Raw genomic sequence first — 24805 nt, 5'->3', positions numbered from 1 at the left:
GTGATTCACGAAATATTCACGAATATTCACGAATTTCCCGCTCTCTCGAAACGGGGCGAAAAGTTAGAAAAAAAAATTGAATGAAAGAGAAGGCGCGCGCGCGTTTGTGTCTAGAAAACTCTGCGATATAATACACACGTAACGAAAATGTTGATGGAAATAAGAATCAGAGAAGCCATGCAGAAAGACGAAAAAATAAAATAAAACCGGGTGTGTGTGTGTGTGTGTATGATAGTAGTAGAGTCTGAGGAGAAAGGTGTCTTTTTTAGCCAAAAAAGAGTCCAGTCTACTGTTAACCTGGACTTGTGCACTCCTTTAGATTTGATATTCAAATCCTTTCGGCTTGACCAGCAACTGGACTGTGTGTGGACACCGGGGGGCCCCTCAACCTGTAATTCCGAAACGGTTTTTTTCTTCTTTCTTCTTCTTCTTTTTATGGGGATATGTGTATGTGTATACATGTTTGATTGGGTTCTCCAGCAAATCGGGAGTGGAGTCTATACGGTACTTGTGTGGTACAGCGAGAGGAGGTCTGCGGCCCGCCCCGCCAGGTGGCTGAAGAAAGAAGCCATCAAAAAAGGGAGGACTAGAATAAATGAAAGGAAGAAGAAAGAAAGAAAGAAAGAAGAAAAAGTCCTAAGCTACTTCGTTCCCGGGCAACAGGTAGAAGAAAAGAGAGACACTAGTGGCCCAGTCAGTTGCCATCCAGACGGCCAGCCAAGCGGACCTTCGAAAAACAAAACGCGCTCACATTTTCGTCGATTGGTTTTTCTGAAACAAGAAAATTTAAATTTCTTTTAAAAAAACTTTGATTTTTAGTTTTTGGTCTTAAATCGGCAACAAATTGTCAAATTCTATTTTGACAACCAAAGTGCCAACTGCATCGATAGTCATTGGACGAGTTCTATTTTGGATTTTGTTTTTAAAACCAAATTTGTTTCAAACCGAAGGTGAACTTTTGGGTTCGGTTTTCCCATTCATTCTCGGAAACAATTTGAAAGAGAGAAAACAAACAAAAGAGTGCTAAAGAGGCACAGGCCGTTCGGTCCGGTCATCCCATTTTGTCACGTTAAAACTGTCGCTGGAACGTGTGTCAACTTTTTAGTGTGCTTCACCCCCGGCTTTTTCATTATTTTGATCATTTTAAATTCCACGGATCTCTCCAAAACTTCTCGGTTCCTTTCATTCAATTTCGGCGATACGACATTTCATTCTCTCCACTTCTAATCAAAAAATGGTAAGCGACATTTTTTCCTTTTAATTGTTTCTTTGACTATTGGTGTCATCCGCTGCCATCGACCGATGATTTCCAATTTGTCTTTTTGATACAAACAAATTAGTGGAGCGGGACCGGGGGAATAATTTCTACACGATCGCCTCAATTTTTTGTTTCATTCGATCGAACGACAAAGTTTCGATCGAATAGTTTGGGGGGCTGTGAACTTAGTCGATTTCGAAAGAAAGATCGGGAGAAGAAGAAGAAGAGAAAGAAGAATATGGTGATGATGATGTAGAAAGAGCAGAGAGAGAGAGAGAGAGAGAGGGAAAGAGAAAGAGAATCAAAAAGAGTTCATTTCTAGGTCACCAGTGACCCTCTCTCTCTCTCTCTCTCCATCACGAAACAGTGCGCTCTTGTGTGTGTCTCTTTTTTTTCTTCTTATTCCCACCCGACAAAATTCCAAAATGAGTTTTAATTTTTTTAAAAGTTACTCCGTGCGCAAATTGATTTGTCAAACACATTTTTTTTTTTTTTTTGAGTGCTGACGTCGTCAAGCGTCTCGGCGTTTTGATATGAAACGAACAAATTTTTCACTGGGCGGACAGCACACACGAAAAAAAATTCATTTTTTTATTTTTTTATTTACACGACACGGCACCTATGGGCGGGGTAGGAAATACGGTCAGTAGGTGACAAAGCGCAGCTGCGTGTTTGTTCTTCGTGAGTCTCTTTTTTTTTTGTTTTTTTCTTCTTCACGTTGGCGATGAAAAGTCGCCGAAAAAATTGATCACGACTGCCCATGATCCGTTCGTGATGATCTAATCCTCCTCCTCCTCTTTCTACCCCCTGATTGAAAAGCGTACGGTACTTTTGTGTGATGTTGCGGTCCTCCTGGACGACAGCGGGATTGGTCATGAATCAAGTGAAGGATAAAAACAAAACCAAAAAAAAGAGTAAAATAAAAATGTTATTCTTTTTTCTTTTGGGAGAAAAAAGACCCGGTGCAATTGCCCTCGAGGCTCTTTGGCTAGTAGTTGTTAAATATTCTTCTTCTTCTTTGTGTGCATCCCTACCCCCGGAATCTTATCCATTAAAAACAAAAAGGAAAGACCAAGACTCACCTGGGCGCATGTGGGTCTGCCCTGCATTGTGTCTCTCTCGGCTCTGTGGCTTTATGAACGATTGACCTAGAGAACTTTTTTTTTCCGAGGAGAAGAACCCGCTATATCCACAACAGCAACAACTTGTTGCAGATGACGATTGCCCCGTTGCTTCTTTCTTTTTTTGGCCACATCTTTTCTTTTGGGGTCGTGAGGGGGAGGAATGAAGGAGGAAATCGTCACCGGGGGGACAGTATTACAGCTGAGGAGGATAAAAAGAATAATAATAATTTGATATGTAGGATGGATAATATCATCTACTATATAATGACTCCCAACAACAACAACCCGGAAGACTTTGGGTTCTATTCACTTGTTGCGTGTGCGTTGCAAAAATGACCTTGTCGGTCGTGTCCTTTATCGACCCACAAAAAAATGTTTTTAAGTCGCACCACCACCACCCCAGCACCATCATCAGATGGATGAGAGACTCCCTCATCACTCATCTATCCTGTTGTTGATTCCTGTCCTGTCCTTGTACACATCTAAAAATATATAACACAAAAGAAAAAGGTTTACAACCTCTAATGAGCACCAGAGTTGTCTTGTAGATAATCCATCGTTTAATAAATACCAGAAAGAGAGAGAGAGAGAGAGGTGATTGAAAAGTAATTTGAGATTCTTACCTGCAAGATATATAGCTTGCTCACCTTGAGCATTTTCGGCTGATGTCATGGCATATAGTCCTGCTGCTGCAGTGCTATATAATAATGTATGCACATATACAGCTTTTCTTTCTCTCTCTCGCTCTCGCTGAACACTGATAAGGTGATACGGAGACTCTCTCAGCTGCAACAGCAGCGCATTCCCAACTGCTGTCAATTTCCATATTTAGTCGATGCTAATTCCTCACCGGCTGTTGTCTGTCTACGTGTCCTGATGTGTTTTTCGACAGCAGCGAGAGAAGAAAAAAAAAGGACCAAACATTTTATTTCTTGGCAGGATAGAACTTTCTTTGAACAATTCGAGCATTTAGATTCTTAGACATGTATGTGCGACTGGCTGCTGGTGGCCGCCCGTCTTGTGCAACGGGCGGACCTCCCGCGTGGAATCCGGCCAGCAGCAGCAGCAGCAGCAATTGTCAACGAGACATTGGCGCGAACCAGAAAAGGACAATCTGTCACATCTTGGACAAAAGCAAGAAATTACAGTCGCACAAGTACATTTCTGTCCAAGTGGCTGTTGCAATAGAATGAATTGAAAGAAAATAAAACCAACCCAGGCTCAGATTCACGCGGGGTTACACGCATACAGGTGGAATGCATCAGAATGAAAGGGCGTGGTCCAAAGTCAAATCAATTAAATTCCTCCACTTTGGTTGTATTACAGCGCAAACTGTATGACTTTCGGGGTTATTCCTTTTAGCCAACGGCTTGGGCGGGCGCCATTGTTATAATATTTTTTTCGGTTGCGTGTTATTTTGTTTTTAACAAAAACCTCAAGTGAAATACTTCATTTTTTCCCCCAATAAAATCAAATCGTGTCGGTGGTATATCTGGGCTCCTTTTGTTTTTATTTAAGGCTCTATTGTGTGACGTCATTTATATATTTTTCCAAGTCAGAAAAAGGTGTTAATAATCTTTATGGAAAGGCCAACCTGTTGGAGCCATTGAAAGGTTTTTTTTTAAAACACAATCAAACTGCCATCGATTCTTTTGTTTGTGTGTTCTGGTGTGTATAACCTTGGCGTGTCGTTCGGCTCTTCTCAAAAAATCGATTGTCATTTTGCAACTCTTTTAGCGCGATGTGTGTTTTTCCCGAAAAAACAAAAAAAACCTTCTGGTTAAAAAACAAAAAAGAGAATGAAACAACAACAACAACATAATGACACAACTTTTACTTTCCGATTGTCTCGCGTTGTATATATACGTACCGTGTGTAGTGCTGTGTGTGTGTCCAACACTTTCTATTTCTCTCTTTCTTCTCTCTCTCTCTTAGATAATGATGGAATTATTATGTTGTTGTTGTAGTTGTAGTTGTAGTTTTTCCTCTTTTCGTGACTCGTTTCGTGACCGCATCGTGTGGGCTCCATCCGGTCATTTTCATCCGACCGCACTCCGGCCGTGATCCATCACCCAATATTTCCTCCCACACGAGAGAAAAAATAACAAAAAAATAAAGTTGCCAGGGGAAGAAATTCATTTCTCTCACGCGCGCTCTACGACCAGCAATTGGTCGATTATTCGGCCGTTAAGTTTTTCCCCCCTTTGGTGACGATTTCACCCCGCTACCACTGTACACAACTACAGTGTACACACCCACCAAATCTAATATCCCCCAACGAGAGAGACCATTCATAACTTCTTATTTTGGGAGGGAACACCGAACGAACGAACGAAAGAAAGACAAACTTTCTAACTCTTCGTGTTTGTTGTTTGTTCGTCAGCTGTTATGCCCGCATATAACGTGCGCGGACGACTGCGACGGAATCCATCAACACCTTGACTTATATGGATGTCTTTTGGAATGGATGATTGTTACAGATTTATCCACATTTTTTAAATAATTTATTAAATTTTTGTATTTTTTGGGGGTTGAAATATAGGTTGCCGCTTTCAAAGGATGCCAACACTTGCGGATAGGGCGGCTGACGGCTCTGGTAGCGGTCTTCCTTCTCGCTTTGGCGCTCATCACGGCCTCCGTAGACGGTAAGCATTTATCTCTTCTCCTTCTCTTCCACCTCCTCCTTCGTGTAAATAATCATATATGATGCGCGCACGCTCCCATCTTCGTCGTGTGCCAACTGTTTTGTTATTTTTTCCAGTCAGCCAGGCCAGGTGAGCTGAGTTTGTAAGTAAATAGTGAAAGTTTTCCTCTTTTTTTAAAAAGGGACGAACCTCTTTTGATATAAAAAAAAAATCTTTTGCGGAACATACTATGTCTGACTGCGTTTAATATTCTTCGTGAAAATATATAAAAATAAAAGAAGAAGAGAGAAGAGAGAAGAGAAGAGAGAGAAAGGGAATGAATAAATGAGAGACCGGCAGTCTGGCCGGCTCGGCTATAGAGGGGAAAGTCTACCTCTGATGAGTTCACCTGTGAGACTCCAACGTCTACCAACCAACGTCTGCACGTTACGACCTGAGACTGCTGCTGCTGCCTATTTTGCATATATAGAGGAGAGACGAGACCTTTCTCTTGTTATGGGCGAAATACCAAAGAGGAACTTCCCCATTCAGTTAACACACGACCGTTTTATTTTCACCTCGCGCAACAACAACCCAAAAATAACCAAAAATCCAAATTTGATGGTGTTGTTTGTCTTTTGTGCGGGCGTGATGGAAAAATCCACTTGGGCCGCCATATCCTTTCACCTTTCACTTTTTTTTTCTCCCGCGCTCCTCCCTTTGAATTTGATTTGTTTCTACAGAACTTTTTTTAGAAAACCACGAAATATAAATCAATCAAAGTGTGTGAGAGAAAGAAAGAGAGAAGGTCCGAAAAAAACAAACAAAAATGATTCACGTCAAGAAACGGTTCACGCCGACACCTTTCTCCCCGGTTGCCATGGTAGTTAGTCTCACCACCGATCAGTTCAACCAACAACAACCAACTCCGGGAGCTCTGCGTGCCACAGAGTAAGAGCTATACAGAGAGTAAGTTGTTTCTCGTGGTATAGTAGTAGTCGTTGTCGATAAAGGAAATGTGAAACGAGAAAAGAGAAAGAGAGACTCTGGCGGGGTATAGAACTGACAGCAGCCCCGAAGAGATATACTAGACGAAATGAGGTTTGTTTCTCTCTCTTGTTTTGATATTTTCCATTTTGGATTTCGGCGGTGGCGGCAGCAGCAGCAGCGTGCGCGGGAATACCGAGAAAATAGGAACTGGCCAAAAAAAAACAAAAAAGAATCAAACAGCAGTAGTCACGAGACTTGTCAGCATCGAATTTCACTCACGACTATATCCACACAGACATTTCAGTTTTTGGAAACGTCTTCCTTTTTCTTTTTTTTTCTAAACGGGAAAAACTCGTCGCACGCCGGTGGATGACCCGCGTATGCAAAACATCGTCAATGAAATCACGACCGATGACATCAATAGCTAGTGTCAGGGAATTTGAGATGAATGCGCAATCAATTGTTTAACTGATGTCGCCGATATGAAATCATTTTCAAAAAAGTTATTAAAGAAGGTCCCGTTTGATTTTATTGCCGGATACTTTCACTCGCAATGGCAGGGGGTCCGAAAAGTTCCCAATCAACTCCGCATCGTCCATCATTGCAAAGGAACGGCATAGGCCAGGCACACACAAAATAAAGTTATTTTATTTTATTTTATATTTTTTAAAAAACTTGTGAAGGGGAACTCTCCTTTGTATCGGTCGGTGTAAGAAAAAGATTTTCATTTCTCACCACATCAGATTTTTCTTCTATTTTTATTTTGATTCTCTATACAGCACTTCAAGGACTCCTCTCTCTTTTTTTCTCGACTTGTTCTTGACCAATAGGACAGTAAATTCTATCGTCGTTTAGTTTTTACAAGAGAAAAAGGAAAAGTAGTAGATTTTGTTTTTTAGCCCCTCGCGTCTATTATATGCCTATCATTCTTCTAGCGTGTGCTTCTTCTTGGACCTATTTTCATCAATGTTGTGAAATAATGGCCGACGACTGCGCAGCAAATAAGTAAAAGTCGAAGCGAAATCTAACCATCAAATATGGTTTGGGATAAAGAAAATGGATATATAAAAACAACAAAAAGAATTTATTTATAAATGTGTGTAAGAATAAAAAGGATAGAGAAGCCATACTTGGACGGACGGCGGCCACCGGGTAATTTTTAGACGTGCATAGCGCCAGCAAACCAGAAATTATATACAATAAAAAAAGAGACTTGAGCGTGTGATGAAAAGACGTTAATTGCGAAACCAATCCGATTGGCTTCGGTTGGGTCTTTTTTTATATTATTACATGACCTTATAACACATTCTGCCATTTTGGTTATTTTATACAGCCGAATCCAAAGTTCGCCGGCCTTTGAGGCGGAGGGATCCGCTTTCGGCTGCTGCCAGCGTCGGCAACAGCGTCGTTCGAAACCGTCTCATCCGGCCGACTAAGAAACCGTTCGGATTGACGACCACCGAGCCGGCGGCCGTCGAGAAAGAAGAAACTGCGGCGACGGAAGCGACGCCCTTCATCCGCCGGCCGCTCGGCGGATTGAGAACAACAACATCGGCTCCTTTCGCTTCGTCTCCGGTAGTAGTCACCACCACACCAAAGAGCGTGTTCCAGCGGCCTTCCAGGCGCCCTGGCATGCGCAAGCCGGGCACCACCGGAGTGTCGACTTTGTCCAGCAACAACGACAAGAAGAACGTGCAAATCTCCAGGCCAGCGGGCAGCGGCTCGGCCGACAAGGGCTACAAGATCGTCTGCTATTTCACCAACTGGGCTCAGTACCGTCCCAAGACGGGCAAATATCTGCCGGAAGATATCGACCCTCACCTGTGCACGCACATCATTTACGCCTTCGGATGGATGAAAAAGGGCAAGCTCAGCTCGTTGGAGGCCAATGACGAATCGGTCGACGGGAAAATCGGCCTCTACGAGCGCATGATGGCCCTCAAGAATATCAACCCGGACCTCAAGGTCCTCCTCGCAATCGGTCAGGAAACAACTCACCAAAAATTCCGGTTCTTTTGGGTAAAACTAAACGCAATGATTTAATGTTGCAGGTGGATGGACGTTCGGGACGGCCAAATTCAAGGAGATGTCGGCCACGCGCTACGCCCGTCAGACCTTCGTCTTTAGCGCCATTCCTTTCCTGCGCCAGCACGGATTCGACGGACTCGATCTCGATTGGGAGTACCCCAAAGGATCTGATGATAAGCGCAATTTCGTCTCTCTCCTAAAAGGTATTATACAAACATTTTGTCAATCTCTCTCTCTCATTCACGTTCCAAACAACCAAAAAGGAGTGAAAGGAGACCGTGAACTGGCCATGAAATTCCTCCGTTCGATTTTTATCAAATTGCGCCGTTTGGTTTTTGTTTGATTCGTCAGAATTGCGCGAGGCTTTCGAAGCCGAATCGCAGGAATTGAAAAGCCCGCGGCTGTTGCTGACGGCCGCCGTGCCGGTCGGCCCGGACAACATCAACGGCGGCTACGACGTGCCGGCCGTGGCCAGCTACCTGGACTTTATCAACGTCATGGCCTACGATTTCCACGGCAAGTGGGAGAACACGGTCGGCCACAACGCCCCGCTCTTTTCGCCCTCGTCCGACTCTGAGTGGCGCAAGCAGCTGTCGGTCGATCACGCCTCCAATTTGTGGGTCCGCCTGGGCGCGCCCCGTGAGAAACTCATCATCGGCATGCCCACCTACGGCCGCTCCTTCCAGCTGACGGACACGGCTCGATTCCGCGTCAACGAACCGGCCAGCGGCGGCGGCGTCCAGGGTGTCTACACCCGTGAAGCCGGTTTCCTCGCCTATTACGAGGTTTGTTTCCAGCTCTCTTTTTATTTTATTAACTTGTTATTTTCCCAGGGAGAAAGCGGAAGATGTCATCGTTCAATTGTTTCATTTTGTTTTATTTGCTCCCGATTTTATTTGATTTTGTAGATTTGCGAAATGCTGAGATCCGGAAAGGCCAGTTATGTGTGGGACGATGAAATGAAGGTGCCGTATCTCATCATGGGCGACCAGTGGGTGGGATTCGACGACGAGCGGGCCATCCGCAACAAGATGAGCTGGATCAAGAAGAACAACTTTGGCGGAGCCATGGTCTGGACCCTGGACATGGACGATTTCACCGGCACCGTTTGCGGCAACAACGTCAAATACCCACTCATCGCAGCCATGAGGTAATCATAAGAAAATCAACCCGTTTCTTTACATTTCACTTTAGAGAAAACTTTTGACGCGGAATTGATTGTTATACGCGGAAGAATGAGCGCCATGGCGGATAGAGGGAAAACTGGGAACTGACGAAATTCCTTTTTTTTTTATTTGTGTGTGTGTCCAGGGAGGAACTGCGAGGCATTCCTCGACCTGGTAACGATGTCGACTGGACCCAAGAAGTGCCCACCATTTCTCTGACGGCCACAACCCTACCGCCGCCCATTCAAATTTCACTGTCTGACATACTCAACAAAGTGTCAACCAAGAAACCGCAATTGCTCCTGCCCAACGTCAACAACGCCGCACCCGTCAACGGTAAAAAGATGATTACCCTCAATATTGTCTTGTTGTCTTTTGAGCCGTCGACCTAATTTTCTCTTTCGTTCGATTTCCTACAACTGTTTTGGGCTGGCCCAACAGGTAGCAACGCTAAAACCATTTGCTATTACACCAGCTGGTCGGCCAATCGACCGGGACTGGGTCGATTCTCTCCGGAAGAAGTCAACACCGAGGTATTAGTCCAACCCCTTTTAAAATTCGAAATCATTTAGATTTAATTTTATTAATTTCCGCTGCAGTTGTGCACCCATTTGGTCTACGCATTCGGAGCCCTGAAGGATTACCGACTTTCGCTGGTTGGAAGTGATGGCGGCGTCAAGCAGAGTGCGGCCGATTCCGGCAACCGGAAGCCCCGCCAACGTGCCAGCGTGGCCGTCGAAGGCGACGAGCTGGACGTTCACGCCCGCATCCAGACCCTGCGCGAAAAGAACCCCGACTTGAAAATCATCTTGGCCATCGGCGGTTGGGCGGTGGGATCCGCTCCGTTCAAGGAACTCACGTCCAACATCTTCCGCATGAACCAGTTCGTCTACGACTCGACCGAGTTTCTTCGTGCCAACAATTTCGACGGCCTGGACATTGACTGGGAGTACCCCAGGTACGATTTGCGCCTCCAGCTATGTGTTGCCCAACCGTTTTTATTCAATATTTTTTTCGGGTTGAATGGAATTGTGTTGTTTGATTTTTGGCAGAGGTGCGGACGACCGGGCGTCCTTCCTCAATCTGATCAAGGAACTGCGTTTGGCCTTCGAAGGCGAGTCGGTTACCAACAAGATGCCGCGTCTGCTGCTGACGGCCGCCGTGCCTGCCAGCCCGGAAGCCATCGCGGCCGGTTACGACGTTCCCGAAGTGGTCAAGTACGTCGACTTTCTCAACGTCATGACCTACGACTTCCACGGCCACTGGGAAGGTCAAGTCGGCCACAACAGTCCGCTCTTCCCTCTAGAAACGGCCGCCAGTCACCAGAGGAAACTCACCGTCGTACGTCCAGCAACAGAACCTTGTTCTGATTATTGTCCTACTTTGTTTCCAAATCAAAACCGCCATTTGTTTTTCTTATTTTAGGATTACGGAGCGCGTGAGTGGGTGAAACTCGGGGCTCCAGCTGAGAAAATCATGATCGGTATGCCCACTTTTGGGCGGACATTCACGCTGGCCGATTTATCTAAATTCGATATCGGTTCGCCAGCCAGCGGTGGCGGAATCGCCGGCCCTTATACTTCCGAAGCTGGTTTCTTGGCTTATTACGAGGTGCGGTTGTTGTTGTTATTATTCTAGATTTCATCGTGATTCTATTTTGGTTGTTGGTCACGCAGGTGTGCGATTTTCTGCAAGAGGACAACACGACTCTGGTCTGGGACAATGAACAGCAGGTGCCATTCGCCTACCGTGACGACCAGTGGGTCGGATTCGACGACGAGCGCAGCCTTCGCACTAAAGTAATTGAAACCTATAAACAATCGACTTGATTGTTTAACGACCAGTTGTTATACATTAACCCATAAAACAAAATGATTTCATTTTTACTAACATTTTTCTCATTTCATTTTGTTTAGGTGAGTTGGTTGAAAGAGCAAGGCTTTGGTGGCGTCATGATCTATTCACTTGATATGGACGATTTCCGTGGACACTGCGGGTCGGGACGTTACCCGTTGCTGAAAGCCGTCCGCCAGGAGCTGACGGCCGATAATTATCAAGTCCAGTTCGTCTACGACGGACCTTACGAGCGATCGGCGTCCAGCCTCATCACCGGCAAACCAGCCCCCAAAGATCGTAATGACCTACATATATTTCATTTTTATGGTTTTTTTGGGGAGTTTTTTAAAAAGACAATTCATTTTGATTCTTTCTCGTGTAGCGAATGTTGTAACGTGCGACGAAGAAGACGGCCACATTTCCTACCATCCGGACAAAGCCAACTGTGCCATGTACTACATGTGCGAAGGCGAACGCAAACACCACATGCCTTGCCCCGTCCAGCTCGTATTCAATCCTTCACAGAATGGTAAATTATTACAACCATTTCTCGAGTTCTTATTTCATCGCTAATTTTCTACTTTTTTTTTTTTAAACACAGTTTGTGATTGGCCGGAAAATGTTCCCGGCTGTGAGACGCATTTTACTGCGGGAACTGGCCGGAGATAAAAACAAAAAACAAACGATCTAGTTTGTTGTAGTAGGTCGTCTAAAAAAACAAAAAATGGAAACACTAAAAAAAAACATTTTTTTAAAACAATTCCGCAGCTCATCCTGCAATTAAAAAAGAAATTGTTTGTTCTTCATTTGGGTGATGTAATAATCAAGTCCTCTACGCGACACTGTAGGCCTTTTTCTTTTGTTTTTCGTGGTGATATAACCCGTTCTTTTCCAGTGCCCCTTTTTTTTAGCTTTGATTTTGTTTATATTTTAATTTCCTTCATTATAAGAATTGAAAAAATCATTTTTCAAGAAGAAAAAACAAAAAAACAATTCGGGTTGCGATGGCGCGGTGCGAGGATTAAAAAAAAAAAGAAAATTGGACAAATTTACTCGGCCACTTTTCCATGTCCTTTTTCCTGTTTCTATTTTGTTTTAATGAAATGTTGTGGTGTGTTTTTTTTTACCCAATTATTTTAATCGAATTGATGAGGCGATGTTACAAGTTTTCAAATCCCCCCCCCACACAGACCACCTTACTATTTTTCTCCTATAATACCTAAAAAAATCAACGATATTCAATTCGATTGGACTATTAAAAAAAAACGATAACTAATTAAGTGAACGTTGGAACGTTGGAAAAATGTCTGGTCGACACCTGATGATTCTCTGAATTGTTTCAGAGGAAATGAAGCAATTGCAAAAAAAAAAAATTCAAGACACAACAAAATTGATATAGTGTACATATACGAAATACGAATTAAGCGGAAACTGCTGATGCGGAAAACATATTCTTGTTTTGGTCTTGGTTTTTTGACATTATACATAAGAAAAAAAAAGTTTTTTCTTTTTTTTTACCCCCCACCCGCCCCCCTTTTTTTGTGGTCTGAATATTTTGGGAATTCCTTTTTCCTCCCACTGTCACCCTCTTTCTCTCTACTCCGCCGCGGCACACAATATTTAAAACTTGTTTGTTTTTTTATTATTATTCCTTGTTTATTTTTCATTAAAAACAAAAAAAAACCTAGCAACATTTCAGGAGGGGAGGGTTTGCTGATACACATTTAAAAAACAGAAACGTGTGATCAAATTCTGGCATTATCATCGTTTTGAGCCAATCAGAGGCATTCTTTTTTTTTTTGACACTCTCTCTTATTACTTCCAATTTTAATGAATTGTTTTTCTCATACATGATGACCATATAATACATACCAGCGCATTTTTTTCAAAAATTACGTTCGTTTTCATTCAATTTTGGGGGAATGCTATTCGAATTTCCCGCGTCAACTGTAAACAGTTAAAGATTTTAAAATCTGCCGGTAGATGGGAGTCTGCCGGAGTTTGGATCCATTCAAAAAGAGGGAGGGATTCAGGTTGGGTCAGTCATCATCAAAGGTTCATACCTGACGCTAGCCACCTGTCTCTCCGTATCTTCTCTAAAAAGACTAAAGCCGACGACAAGGAATAAAGTGATTACAACCCTGTCTCGGTTGGAAGTGAACGGATATCCATATTACTGCATCGCTTCGCCATGGCCCATCGTTTCCACAGGTAAGAAATTGATTTTGAATTTATCTGCAGCTTCTGAATTTTCGATGCGCATTTGCGTATGATGAAAGAGAAAAAGAAATGTAGCAAAGCTGGAAAGTGTTTCCGTTGTTGGTTGTTCCATCCAGACACGCACAACACACAACCTGCTCTATAGTGCTATTGTTTGCTCAGTCCCCCCACTTTTTTTTATTATTTGAATTCCCCCTCAACTTCCGGTTCTATAGGGAGGGGGGAAAGTTGACGGACACGTCACAAAAAAAAAACACAGAAGGGGGAAAAAGTGCTTCTGCAGTTGTATTATGTTCTAGAATGAAAAGGAAACGTCACTGTTCTATAATGTCGAATTATGAAGAACTTTAGGATCACGAATCCATTCCGGCTTGTTAAATGTCCTTCAACTGACGGGATACATTTTTATAAACAAAGAGCCAAAATGGGAACACTTAATTAATGGTTGCCGTTTTTATCGCCTAAATAATCGAGTTATGTAAATAAGGATTTGCGCCATCGTGAATTTTTTCCGGATGGGTGAGAGTGTGAGACATCGGGGTCATTTCGGTTGTTATCAGTGTCCGTCTGTTATCGCCGCATTTATTATCGTGACAATGACGCCGGCGAGCTCCGTTTTCTCTTTTGATAAAGAAAACTTGATGTCGTGTTATCATTCAACTTATCAAAATTATTTCGAGTGCATAGCTAAAATGTGATGGGGTGATGATAGAATCGGAGCGGAACGTTCTGTCCTGATTTGTTTTTTCCCAAGTCTATCAATCAAAATACAAGACGTGATGAAGTCCAATTGGAAATCTTCTTCTTTCTCCCGAAATTAGAGCGGCCCGTGATGGGAAGTTGGACATACTGAAAGAAGCGACCAGAAAGGATTGCAATTCAAAAGATGACGACGGAATGACTCCGACTCTCTGGGCCACCTTCGAAGGCCATCTGGAAGCTCTTCGCCTCATCATTGGCAGAGGGTAAAAATACCAAAAATTTGAATTTGAAAATTGATTTGATTTTGTATTTTATTATCTATTTATCTTTTTCAGCGGCGATCCTGAAAAATGCGACCACTACGGCAATACGGCCCTTCACTTTGCGGCCGCTCGGGGCCACATGAATTGCGTAACATTTCTAATGAACTATGGCGTTAACCTTTATGCCAAAGATATCGATTACCACACAGCCAAAGAATTAGCGGCCATGAACGATCGCCAGGAGATCCTGCGCTACCTGGACGAGCAGGACGCCAGGCAGCAGCGCCACGACCCCAAAAAGGTCAAAGCTCAAACGGAAAAGGCCACCAAAGAAACGGACAAGTTGGTGAAAGAATTCGCTCAAGTGCAAGAAAAGGCCAGGAAATTGGCCGAAAAGGAGAAGAAGCGCCAGGAAAAGGAAAGAGAAGAAATGGAACGATCCGGAATGAACGAAGCCCATTCGATCGAGCCGGGGACCTTGATCCCTCGGCCGTCGATGGCGGCCATAGACCTCCGGCGTGATTCCCGGCTGATCTACAGTCCCAAATACTCTGACATAGTCAACCCGAAAGAGGAGAAGGACAAGATCAAACTGCCCGTCAGCGCCGTGTACAAAAAAGTCCAGCAGCAGCGCCGGAAAATGATGAGCTCATCGTCCAGCAATCAGTCGACCGTGTCCAAAAGTTCGACGGCCAATAACAACAACGGCGAGCAAGTCACGACCGAGACGGGCGATTTTAAAATCGGAGCCGTTGAAGACGGCAAACGATCCGTTCGTTCCATTTCTGGATTAAGGAGAGACTCTGAGATCATGTACATGCCGAAATATGACGACAGCAATGGTATACATATGCTAAATTCGATTGCATTATATGACGCAAATGATTATCATAAACATTTATTGGATATAGGCAAGCGCACGGGTCTAGATAGCGTCTTCCCCAATCCAGATAGTAATAGCCGGAGCAAAAGTATTTCGTCGGGAAGTTCTAATTTGCATCCTGCTGGCTACCCCAAAACTTCCGACAGTGGATTTAGTGATGATCTTGCATTCCAGCAGCACAGATCGTCCATTTTTGAACGACCCGTTTTCGGTCGTCTAGCCTTCAGGTGGGAAAAACTGTTTCATTTTAAATAAATTAGTGCGACATTAATAAAGATTTCTCTTAGGAATTCGATAACGGCGCTCGGAGGGAACTCAATGAACCCCGGGGTGGCAGCTGTGCCTCCGAATAAGGAAGGTGAATCGACCGTTGATGAAGCAATTCGTCTGAATCACAACCGACGCCAAAGGGAAGATAAATGGGATCAGGACGATTTGGAATCATCAGGTAAATTTTTACTAGTCGTTCATTTGATTTTCTTTATAATTGACTCTTGATGTTTTTATGTATTTACGTACAGATGACGAGGAAGAAAACGGACAGACTCCAATGTACTTTTTCTTGGCGGCCTTTGGATTGGAGGAATTTATTGAGCCGCTTGTCAGGGAAAAATTTGACTTGGACTCTCTGATGTTGGTCAGCGAGGAGGACCTGATATCAATGAAGATCCCGTTGGGACACCGGCGCAAACTGATGAAAGCCATCAACGATAGGAAAGCCGCCATCGAAAACCCCGACGAAATGGAAGACAGTCATTTGTAAAACTGAAAAACGCCAGATAGACGAAGTTTTTCTTTGACGCAATACAAATTTTCTTTTCTTTTTTTAATTATTATTTCGCAAACTATTGACACATGAAATTGAATACATTTTAATCGACAATGGAATCTCACTTTTTCAGTGAATTTGTCCGAATTGTATAAAATTTACGCTTTGCACAAGTAGATAGATTTTGCTTTGTTGACACTCACGATGAAGTGCAGTCGAGTTCAGAGGCGTCATCAAAGAGAGTGGCTGTAAATGTATGTTCAGCTTGGATTTCCTTGGCAGGAAATATTTTCATCTGCTACTCTACAATCTCAGATTATACACCGCGTTATTACGTGACAAGACGCGTGACAAGACTTTTATTATGCCTCTTTTTACTTCCTTACAGCCTGTGAATCAATTTTGAAAGTAAATCAAAAGCGTAAGATCGAAATTGATAAAATTGAAAGAATGTGCACACTGTCGTAAAGTAAATAGTTAATCAAATGTAATAATAATGAAACAAATAAAAGGGATGCAAAAATATACCTTTGTTTCGTTATGACCAGGTCATTGGCTTAAAATTGATTGAAGGTCATACAGTATATTAGCGCCAGACAGTCGTATAAAGAAAGGGGTGTATAAATAAAGAAGAGGAAGGGTTAGAATGCCACGTGTTATATAATTTTCCAGAAAGGTACAATAGCCGCAAGGCTAAAGGTGCAAATCAGGGTGAGGAGAAGTCCTATAAAATGCGAGGGAAAAGACAATTGAAATCAGTCGAGTGAGCATCTCCGACACGACAACTGCAGTGCACTACTTGTCCCCTATTGTATCTCCATCGTATTACCAGTTCGCAATCATGGGTAAATAGTTACTTTTTAATTTATTCCTAAAGTAAATTCTGTTGTGGTTCTAATTGTTACTTGGCAATTTATATCGGTTAATAATGTTTTAAATTTATAAATTGTCTAGTTAATTATGGCGTCGTGCTGCTGTTGGGTGTTGTATCGTTGATGGCTGGGTCGACCACGGGTGTACCGATGTCTCCTGGGTACGGTGGATATTCTTACCAAACCACAACGGCGAAGGAATACTACCCCACGCCGCCGCCCTACTACACAACAACATACGCTACACCGACCTACTACACCGAGGCCCCCAAGTACTACACCACCAAGGCACCCGAGTATTACACCACAACGTACGCTGCCCCTAGCTACTACACCGAAGCGCCAAAGTATTACTCTGCCCCGAGCTACACCACGAAAGCGCCCGAGTACTACACTACTACATACGCTGCCCCATCTTACTACACCGAGGCTACCACGTATTACTCTGCTCCAAGCTACTACACCGAGGCTCCAACTTACTACACCACCAAGGCACCCGAGTATTACACTACTACCTACGCTGCCCCAGCTTACTACACTGAGGCTCCAACTTACTACACCACCAAAGCGGCTGAATATTACACCGAGGCTCCAGTTTACTACACTACAACCTACGCTGTTCCTAGTTACTACACCGAAGCGCCCAAGTACTACTCTGCCCCGAGCTACACAACCACAACTGAGGCTGCCAAGTATTACGTAGCCCCAACCTACTACACAGCGGCTGCCCCTTCGTACTACGTTGAACCCAAATACTACACCGAGGCTCCAGTTTATTACACCACAACCTACGCTACACCTAGCTACTACACCGAAGCCCCCAAGTACTACACCGAAAAGGCCGAATACTACACAACCACGTATGCTGCCCCAGCCTACTACACCGAGGAACCCAAGTATTACTCTGCTCCAAGCTACTACCAAACAGAGGCTCCTGTTTACTACACCACCAAGGCACCCGAGTATTATACCACAGCTTCTTACTACACTACGACGTATGCTGCCCCCAGTTACTACACTGAAGCTCCAGTCTACTACACCACAACATACGCCGCTCCAGCCTACTACACCGAAGCTCCCAAGTACTACTCAGCTCCTAGTTACTACCAAACAGAGGCCCCTCAATACTACACCACCAAGGCCCAAGAGTATTACACCACAACGTACGCTGCCCCGAGCTACTACACCGAAGCCCCGAAGTATTACTCTGCCCCTAGCTACTACACCGAGGCACCAACCTATTACACCACCAAGGTACCCGAGTATTATACCACTAAAGCACCAGAGTATTACACCACAAAGAAGACTGAATATTACACCACCACTTACGCTTCCCCTTCATACTACACCGAAGCTCCCAAGTATTACTAAGAGGGATTTGGTTTTTATTCAAATGAGCTTGTTCGTGAATCGTTTCTATTTTATTGTTGCCCGGCCCACCCTTGTATCGTTATAGAAATGCCCGGCATTCGCCTGCTGGCATTAAAACTTTGGCCGTATTTATTCGTTTTGCTAGTCTTTCATAATGTGGTTTCTGAATAAAAAGATCAATATTAATCAAAGCCTAACCTAATTGAACTTTTTTTTGTTTTGGCTGCGTGCAAACGAGTAACTTTGATAAAAAAAAACTTTGGTTTTATGGAAATACTTGTCTGGCCCCTTCGTGTACTTGAATTCTATTTTGATCTGAAGCCAACATTGTCTGAGCACCTTTTTTCCAAAAGTCAATTGAAAATCAATAGACCTACGTAGGCCTACGCGTTTCTAATTTCATGTTTAGGCCCTATAGCTGTAGAACCTCGTCGTGTTGTCAAGATTGTCCTTCACTCAAAGCTATCGGGAGGTTCAAGGCGTTCTCTCATTTGTTTGTTCGTGAATGGTAGTACCATAAAAATGTTTTAACGAGTTTCACCCAGAAAAATCAATAGCATTGAGTGGTTAGTGAATCGTGACCTTTTCTCGCTAGTACAATGACATGATTTTGAATAGTGTTTAGCTCACAAAGGATTTATATTTGAACTTCTAGTTCAATTCTTAGGGTTTATTATATCCCCAGATCAGAAAGAGTAAACAATACGTATACATGTATAATATTAAGCTTGGTTTACATGTTGAAATGAATTTTGCGGTTATAATGTGTATTTAAATAATGAAGTTATATAGGAGCTTGGAAAATGGTTGAAAAGTAATTTTTGAACAGCAACGAAGAATATTCCTCCGTAGTGGCATAGACGATTAAGATGCATTTTGGGGGTCTTCTTTTATCAGTGGTTTACGGTCCACTGTCGAGTTGACTTTTTATTTGGTACTCCAGGTCCCCACCGCCGTTTTGAAGCAACTGAAAATATGAGAGAATTTGTGTAATTTTAATTGTTTTGTTTGTGTGCGATCATAGATTAGATACTATTGCGTGTTTGCGTCTTTGAATGCAGGAATGAAACCGAATTTTCCTCATGAAAAAAAAACCCCGCTAATCTTTAAAAAATGGAATTTGAAAATAAAGCAAACAATGTTGTTATCGTGGGTTATTTATCAAAAGTGGCTTTTCCGGGACGCACGGAAGAGGACACTTGTCCTCTTACCATTACAGGAGGGTCTTAAATCTAGCGTAAGGATCTTGAAAATAACTAGGGAGTAAATAACTTTTAACGATTCAATGTACTACCCCACTTTTTCTATGATGAGCTTTGACGTAAAACTTGAATATTTCAATGCCCAAATAGGCAAATATGTTGAGAATTGAGTATCCATCATTTTGAAAAAGAATAAAATTTTACCTTTGTGATGATGTCGTAGAGACGATCAAAGCGCGGGTCTTTTCCGTAAGGAGGCCCGATCGGTGACAGCAGCGGATCAGATCGAGTCATCAGATAGCGAGCATCAGCTGCCCTAGGTGACGATGCCATTAGAACGAAGGACACCACCAATAGCGTAACAAGTGCTTTCAGAGAAGTCGATTTCAACATTCCGGGTTCTGTGCGACACAATTTTCAATTAAACTTCAAACCTTTTTGCTTAGTTCAGTATGTCAAAACTACAAAGTCAGATTCATTTACCGCTAATGCGACATATACTAATTGCCGGGCATTCAAATTTAACTAGACCTAAGCAAAAGACTGAAGTGTACATCTTACCTGTCGAAACGAGCGTTGTGAGAGGTTTGGTGAAGAATGCTGTCAAAATCAGAGTAGCCGAGCACCTTTATATACCCTGCGTCCACTGGTGGTGGTGGTGGTGGTTAGGGGGGCACGTCTGATGCGCTCAGTTCGTTATGCAGTTCTCCGGCTGCGCCGGAAAACACTTGACGAAGTCAACTGACAAGTTGTATGATGCGCGCAGGCGGATGAGAGAACAATCACACAGAGTTGGGCGACTAACAAGAAATCGCCTGCAAACAAGACATGAGGCATAATTTTTGATGACTCTGATTTAAAAAAAAAAAAAAAAGTTGAAATACTGTGTACTGCAACCTTATAATGACATCATTAGAGGCGACGTACGGCTATAAGCACAGCAGCTCGCCGGAGTAGTAGTAGTAGTAGTAGTAGTAAATATACTCTAAATGATATGGGTGCTCAAAACAGGAAAGATACGAGCATAATGAATGCGTACTTATAGCTCCCAGCAGAGTACGTATACATATATATATATACGTTGCTCATCCAAATGACTACTCGAATAAAGTTCATTTCGCTTTTATGGACGTTGACATTCGTGCGTAATATATTCACCAGAATTCATATATATTTACATGTTGTTTCCACTCAGACCGGTCGTAAACCTCAACTCCTATTATTGTTTGAATGAAGAGCCACTACTATACACATACGTCACACACAGCGAGTTGTTGATTTGGCAAACGAGTGGGCACGCAACAAAAGAAATGAAAAACGCAGTCGCGCTCGTTTGTTTTATCAAGAGCTCATTAGAAATGTCATAAGGGAATCAGCGCAAATGTATTTGGGAATTGGGGTTTTGCGCAACGTAAATCTCTGCCGGCTCACATCTGCATACGACTTTTGACGACATGGATGATACCTCAGAAAATAACATCAACCTTTTATAAATCATAAAAGCTTTTGGGTCACGAAATGGTACCGCGTCACGCGATGGTTACGCCTTCTATAATTTACTTCCAAAAATTAATTGTACGGAAGTGCGCGTTTCTAACTTTACTTGTATTATCTAAGTTTTAAGTGCTGAGTAAAATCTAGCCTATTATGCAAATCGCAAGAAGTAGCTACAAGTTATCACAAACAGATCAAAGAGCAGCAAATAACGTTATTTACTCGCTACTGGGAATCGGGAATCGTAGTACTGGGCTGGCTGCCTATTCGTTTGCGTGAGCGGGACGACTAAGTTTGAAATTTAGTTTGTGACTCCGGTGCGTCGCATAGTTACTTATACGCGTTCAACTGTAAAAGCTAGTAGGAAATTTTCTAGACAAGGTTAGTCGTGATAAGAGTTACCAAGTAGCGGTCACGTACCTTTGCCCAAGTGCTGAAAGTATGTCCAGTGTAACTCGGCCGATATGCACTACGACCGTGAGCTTCGTGAATATATGTTCAGAAAAAACAAAACAATCACTTGTGGAGTCTTGAGAGAACTTGGCATCAAAGAATTTCGTCCATAGCATATCTTTATATTATCCCTGGGCACCATAATAAAATTACATTTTTGAAATAGTTGAACTTCAAAGCAATGCAAAATTGTTGCAGAACTGCAAAACTGTTTTTCACGTGGCAATATGTCTGTTCAAACTGAAGTAGAGTTTAAGTAGAGATATCTTGTGCCTTAATGTATATTAGATTTTTATTAATTGTTAAATTTTATTTTATTAAGTGTTAGTAAATTAATCAAAGAATTCAAACAAAAATGTTTTTTTTTTTTCGAAAAATGTTTAAAATCTAAATTACGTCTTTCCTCAGGGCTCAAGGTCGTCAAAGGTCAAGGACTTAACCCCCCCCCCCCCCCCCACTGAAATAAAGAAAAACCAAATCAGTTGAAGGTCGATGGTCACAGTGATCTGACGTGTTGTAGCTCTTCTCGTCGTTAAAAAAGATCTTCAATCGAAATTAATTTCACCATCTTTTACCGAGGTATCAACAGTTTAATAGTCGAATTTTTTTATTTCCCAATATTTATTTCTGATTTTCCAAGATGGACGATACGATAAAAGTGCCCATCACTTTCGAGAAAGTGGATGACGATTTGACGTGTGTGAAATGGACAACATGGCTGAATAAGACAACCAGTATTTGTCAAGCAAGAGAAACTGAGAGATTCCAGCTGAATCACGCCCCCTTCGATGTTTGCTACTTCAACGTCTCGTGTGTGTACAACTTCGTAGTCAAAGACGATGGCTCACGGCGGTATTGTTTCGAGATCTTTTTGACGCAGGTCAAATCGTTTAAGATGGCCACCGTGAATGTTAACGACACTTCACCGGTCTCGCTCATCGGCCCGCTAGATTCCCACCGACGACGACCTTACGCTGTTTGGTCTACAATCAACGGAAATGCCATCACGTTGAAGGAAGTAGGCCTACGTCATGGATTCTGGAAATCGAGCAAAACGTATGCTAGTATCGCCAATCTGCAGCCGCCATTGATCTCCTGTTTACTCTGGATCAAGTTCAAGATGTTCGGTGTCGGTGAGATCAGCGCCCTGAATCACATGGCGGATCTGTTGGCTCGTCAAACTCATTCGGATGTCCAGTTCTGTTTTGGTAACGGCGAGAAAATCGGCGGGCATGTGGCCATCTTGTCAGCCAGGAGCCCCGTCTTTGCCGCAATGTTCCAGCACGACATGCAAGAGTCGAAAACGAGAAAAGTCGTCATCGAAGATATTGTACCCGAGATTTTTAAAGAACTGCTCCACTACATCTACTCCGGCCGGTGTAGCACTCCGTTGACTGAAGGCACGGCTCAACCGCTGTTCGTGGCCGCCGACAAGTACGACATCAAAGACTTGAAAGAAGATTGTGTCCAGTACCTCTTGCCATGCGTCACCGTGAAAAACGCCGTTGAACTACTGATTTGGGCCGACCTGCAATCGATCGACAAGTTGAAGGAAGCGACTCTGGATTGCGTCATCAGCAATGGAAAAGAAATTTGCCACCAGGAAGAATGGGAGAAATTGATGAAGAGCTATCCAGACCTTTGCTTGACTGTAACTCGACGTATGGTGGATATAGCCAAGTTTCCTTCATCAAAGAGGTCGCGGACTGAGTTTAAGGTTCCTGGTTAACTCATTACACTCACTTGTTTCGTGATTGCATTTTGTTTTGGGAAAATACAGGCCTTAACGAACGGAATATTTAGCGTTTCAATTTGTTTATTTTGGAACTCTTAAACGCTCATTCAAAGGTATCGTCAATTTTAATTCTAGTTGGAAATGATTTCTTGGCTGTCAAAAGTGATCTCAGCTAAAAGGGGCGGGTTCAGAAAACTGCAGACGAATTTTAAAAAAACCAGAACAAGAAATAGGTGGATGAGAAAGGACGTTTTGAAATCTTGTCCGGTGAAAGTTTCGTTCATTCAAAGTTTCCGTGTTGTGATGTGTGTTCCTGTCAACGACACAAGGGTAAAACTCTCGGTATGTTATTAAACATTGAATTTGTTCATTGAATTTTAGTCATTTAAGAGCTTTACTCGTGCAATATTTGTAATTGTTTGACCAATTCAATCACAACCCATATTCATGGGATTTATATGTTATAACAGTAAAATCTCGTAAATGTTAAGCATAGTAGAACAGTTATAAATTATAATTGAACCCGCTTCAACTGGAAAAGCTACAAAATTATTACATTTTTGAGGTTTATTCATTTCCAGTTTCCTTGAAAATAAAATTGGGAGGTAAATTCTCAAATTTCTCTACTTAAACTTAAAAAATCTGACAAAAGGACATTTATTAAAGATTGCTAATTTTAAAATTTTCAGCATATCAAATTTTTGTATGACGATATTTAACTAAATTTGATAAAAAAAGAATAACCATTTGATGAAAGCAAGTGGGATGTGGAAGACTACACAAGATATATACGTTGGCGATGTTGTTTCGTTGATGACTGGGGTCTCGAACGACATCATTTTCTTTAGCTGCGGCTTCTCTGGCACCGTGTAGCGGCGGAATTTTTACTTTAAGTCGAAATAAGAATCCCGTGATTGAACGAATGACGCAAAACATCTCAATCGGATCGTTACCTTTTTACCGCTAAACGGCACATTTTCGGGTTGATCGGGCGTTTCCAGTGCAATTTTGCTAATGTGGTCGTTAAGATGTTTCTTGTCCATTTTACCGGTGTCTTTTCGTTCGCAGTGGTAATTAGTGCGTTCAGCAGGAGGAACAAACTTATCCTACACGTAAAAATATTGCCAACAATTTTTTTTTTTTACAAAAAAAAAGATTAAATTCAAAATGCATTTAATACGGACATCGGGATCGACTTCTTTGGAGAGCATTTCCAACTCCTCCGCAGAAAGTTGAGTCAGGAGATCGTCGACGTCAAAGTCGTCGTCTTCCTTTTGAGCTTTTTCATTATTAGTCTTTGCTGTGGATGCCATAGTTGTGAAGAACAGCTAAATCGAGATTTTTTGAATAGACAGATATAATAAAAAGGATATAGTTTGCCAACAGACAGGCAACACAAAAGCACAAAAGATGTGTCTTTTTTCCCCCGTAGAAAAAATCTGCAATTAAAATCAAGATACGGATAGTTGTACACAACTTACCTTTCCTGAAACTTTTGATCTCTGCACGTTGCTAGATAGCCACTAGACACTCGACAACTTTGAAACAACTCCCTGCTGAACCGGTCTCGGGTATATTGACGTGTCTATTGTTGCCTCGATTTCTTCTTTCTCTGCCCGATGTGTAGAAGAAGCAAGGACCCAGGCAAAACGCCAGATAAAAGAGTTGACTGAACTGCCTATCTGACGAAACAAAACATGACATCGGACCACAGTGGGGAAAATTTTAAAAAAAGACATAACATTTTTTTAAAAGGTGGGGGCGGTTGCGCAGTACCAGCTCTCTTTCTGGCACGGACAAGCGGGAAGCAGGAAT

General features: G+C 42.7%; 4 protein-coding genes and 1 long non-coding RNA gene across 5 annotated transcripts; 3 read left to right on the top strand and 2 right to left on the bottom strand.

Annotated features, from left to right (window-relative positions):
* The first annotated feature begins 663 nt into the window (after nucleotides 1-663).
* On the top strand, nucleotides 664-12918 carry LOC124198057 (probable chitinase 10). The gene is made up of 15 exons (XM_046593709.1): nucleotides 664-1237; nucleotides 4925-5027; nucleotides 7330-7977; nucleotides 8048-8227; nucleotides 8376-8809; nucleotides 8933-9174; nucleotides 9336-9526; nucleotides 9632-9723; nucleotides 9790-10148; nucleotides 10243-10531; nucleotides 10616-10801; nucleotides 10867-10989; nucleotides 11107-11323; nucleotides 11409-11555; nucleotides 11628-12918. The coding sequence occupies exons 1-15, from the start codon at nucleotides 1235-1237 to the stop codon at nucleotides 11693-11695; spliced, it is 3282 nt and encodes a 1093-aa protein (XP_046449665.1). The 5' UTR covers nucleotides 664-1234; the 3' UTR covers nucleotides 11696-12918.
* Nucleotides 12919-13059: 141 nt separating this feature from the next.
* LOC124198058 (Usher syndrome type-1G protein-like) lies at nucleotides 13060-15982 on the top strand. Its single transcript, XM_046593710.1, has 6 exons — nucleotides 13060-13237; nucleotides 14068-14211; nucleotides 14284-15053; nucleotides 15123-15321; nucleotides 15382-15542; nucleotides 15616-15982. Exons 1-6 carry the CDS (start codon nucleotides 13218-13220, stop codon nucleotides 15855-15857), a joined length of 1536 nt encoding a protein of 511 aa, XP_046449666.1. The 5' UTR covers nucleotides 13060-13217; the 3' UTR covers nucleotides 15858-15982.
* Nucleotides 15983-18764: 2782 nt separating this feature from the next.
* Nucleotides 18765-20021, bottom strand: LOC124198056. The gene is made up of 3 exons (XR_006876436.1): nucleotides 19870-20021; nucleotides 19513-19709; nucleotides 18765-19073 (listed from the first exon to the last, which is right to left on the bottom strand). It is a non-coding gene; the product is annotated as an uncharacterized LOC124198056 (long non-coding RNA).
* Nucleotides 20022-21720: 1699 nt separating this feature from the next.
* On the top strand, nucleotides 21721-23051 carry LOC124198053. The gene is made up of 2 exons (XM_046593705.1): nucleotides 21721-21834; nucleotides 21896-23051. Exon 2 carries the CDS (start codon nucleotides 21896-21898, stop codon nucleotides 22982-22984), a length of 1089 nt encoding a protein of 362 aa, XP_046449661.1. The 5' UTR covers nucleotides 21721-21834; the 3' UTR covers nucleotides 22985-23051.
* Nucleotides 23052-23542: 491 nt separating this feature from the next.
* Nucleotides 23543-24684, bottom strand: LOC124198055 (tropomodulin-2-like). The gene is made up of 4 exons (XM_046593707.1): nucleotides 24472-24684; nucleotides 24175-24318; nucleotides 23944-24096; nucleotides 23543-23877 (listed from the first exon to the last, which is right to left on the bottom strand). Exons 2-4 carry the CDS (start codon nucleotides 24301-24303, stop codon nucleotides 23875-23877), a joined length of 285 nt encoding a protein of 94 aa, XP_046449663.1. The 5' UTR covers nucleotides 24304-24318; nucleotides 24472-24684; the 3' UTR covers nucleotides 23543-23874.
* Between the last annotated feature and the right edge of the window lie 121 nt (nucleotides 24685-24805).

This window comes from Daphnia pulex, chromosome 7, assembly GCF_021134715.1.
Source record: "Daphnia pulex isolate KAP4 chromosome 7, ASM2113471v1".
In the NCBI taxonomy this organism is placed as follows: Eukaryota; Metazoa; Arthropoda; class Branchiopoda; order Diplostraca; family Daphniidae; genus Daphnia; species Daphnia pulex.
Note: the sequence above shows the minus strand (reverse complement) of the source record. Positions and strands in the feature narration are given on the sequence as shown.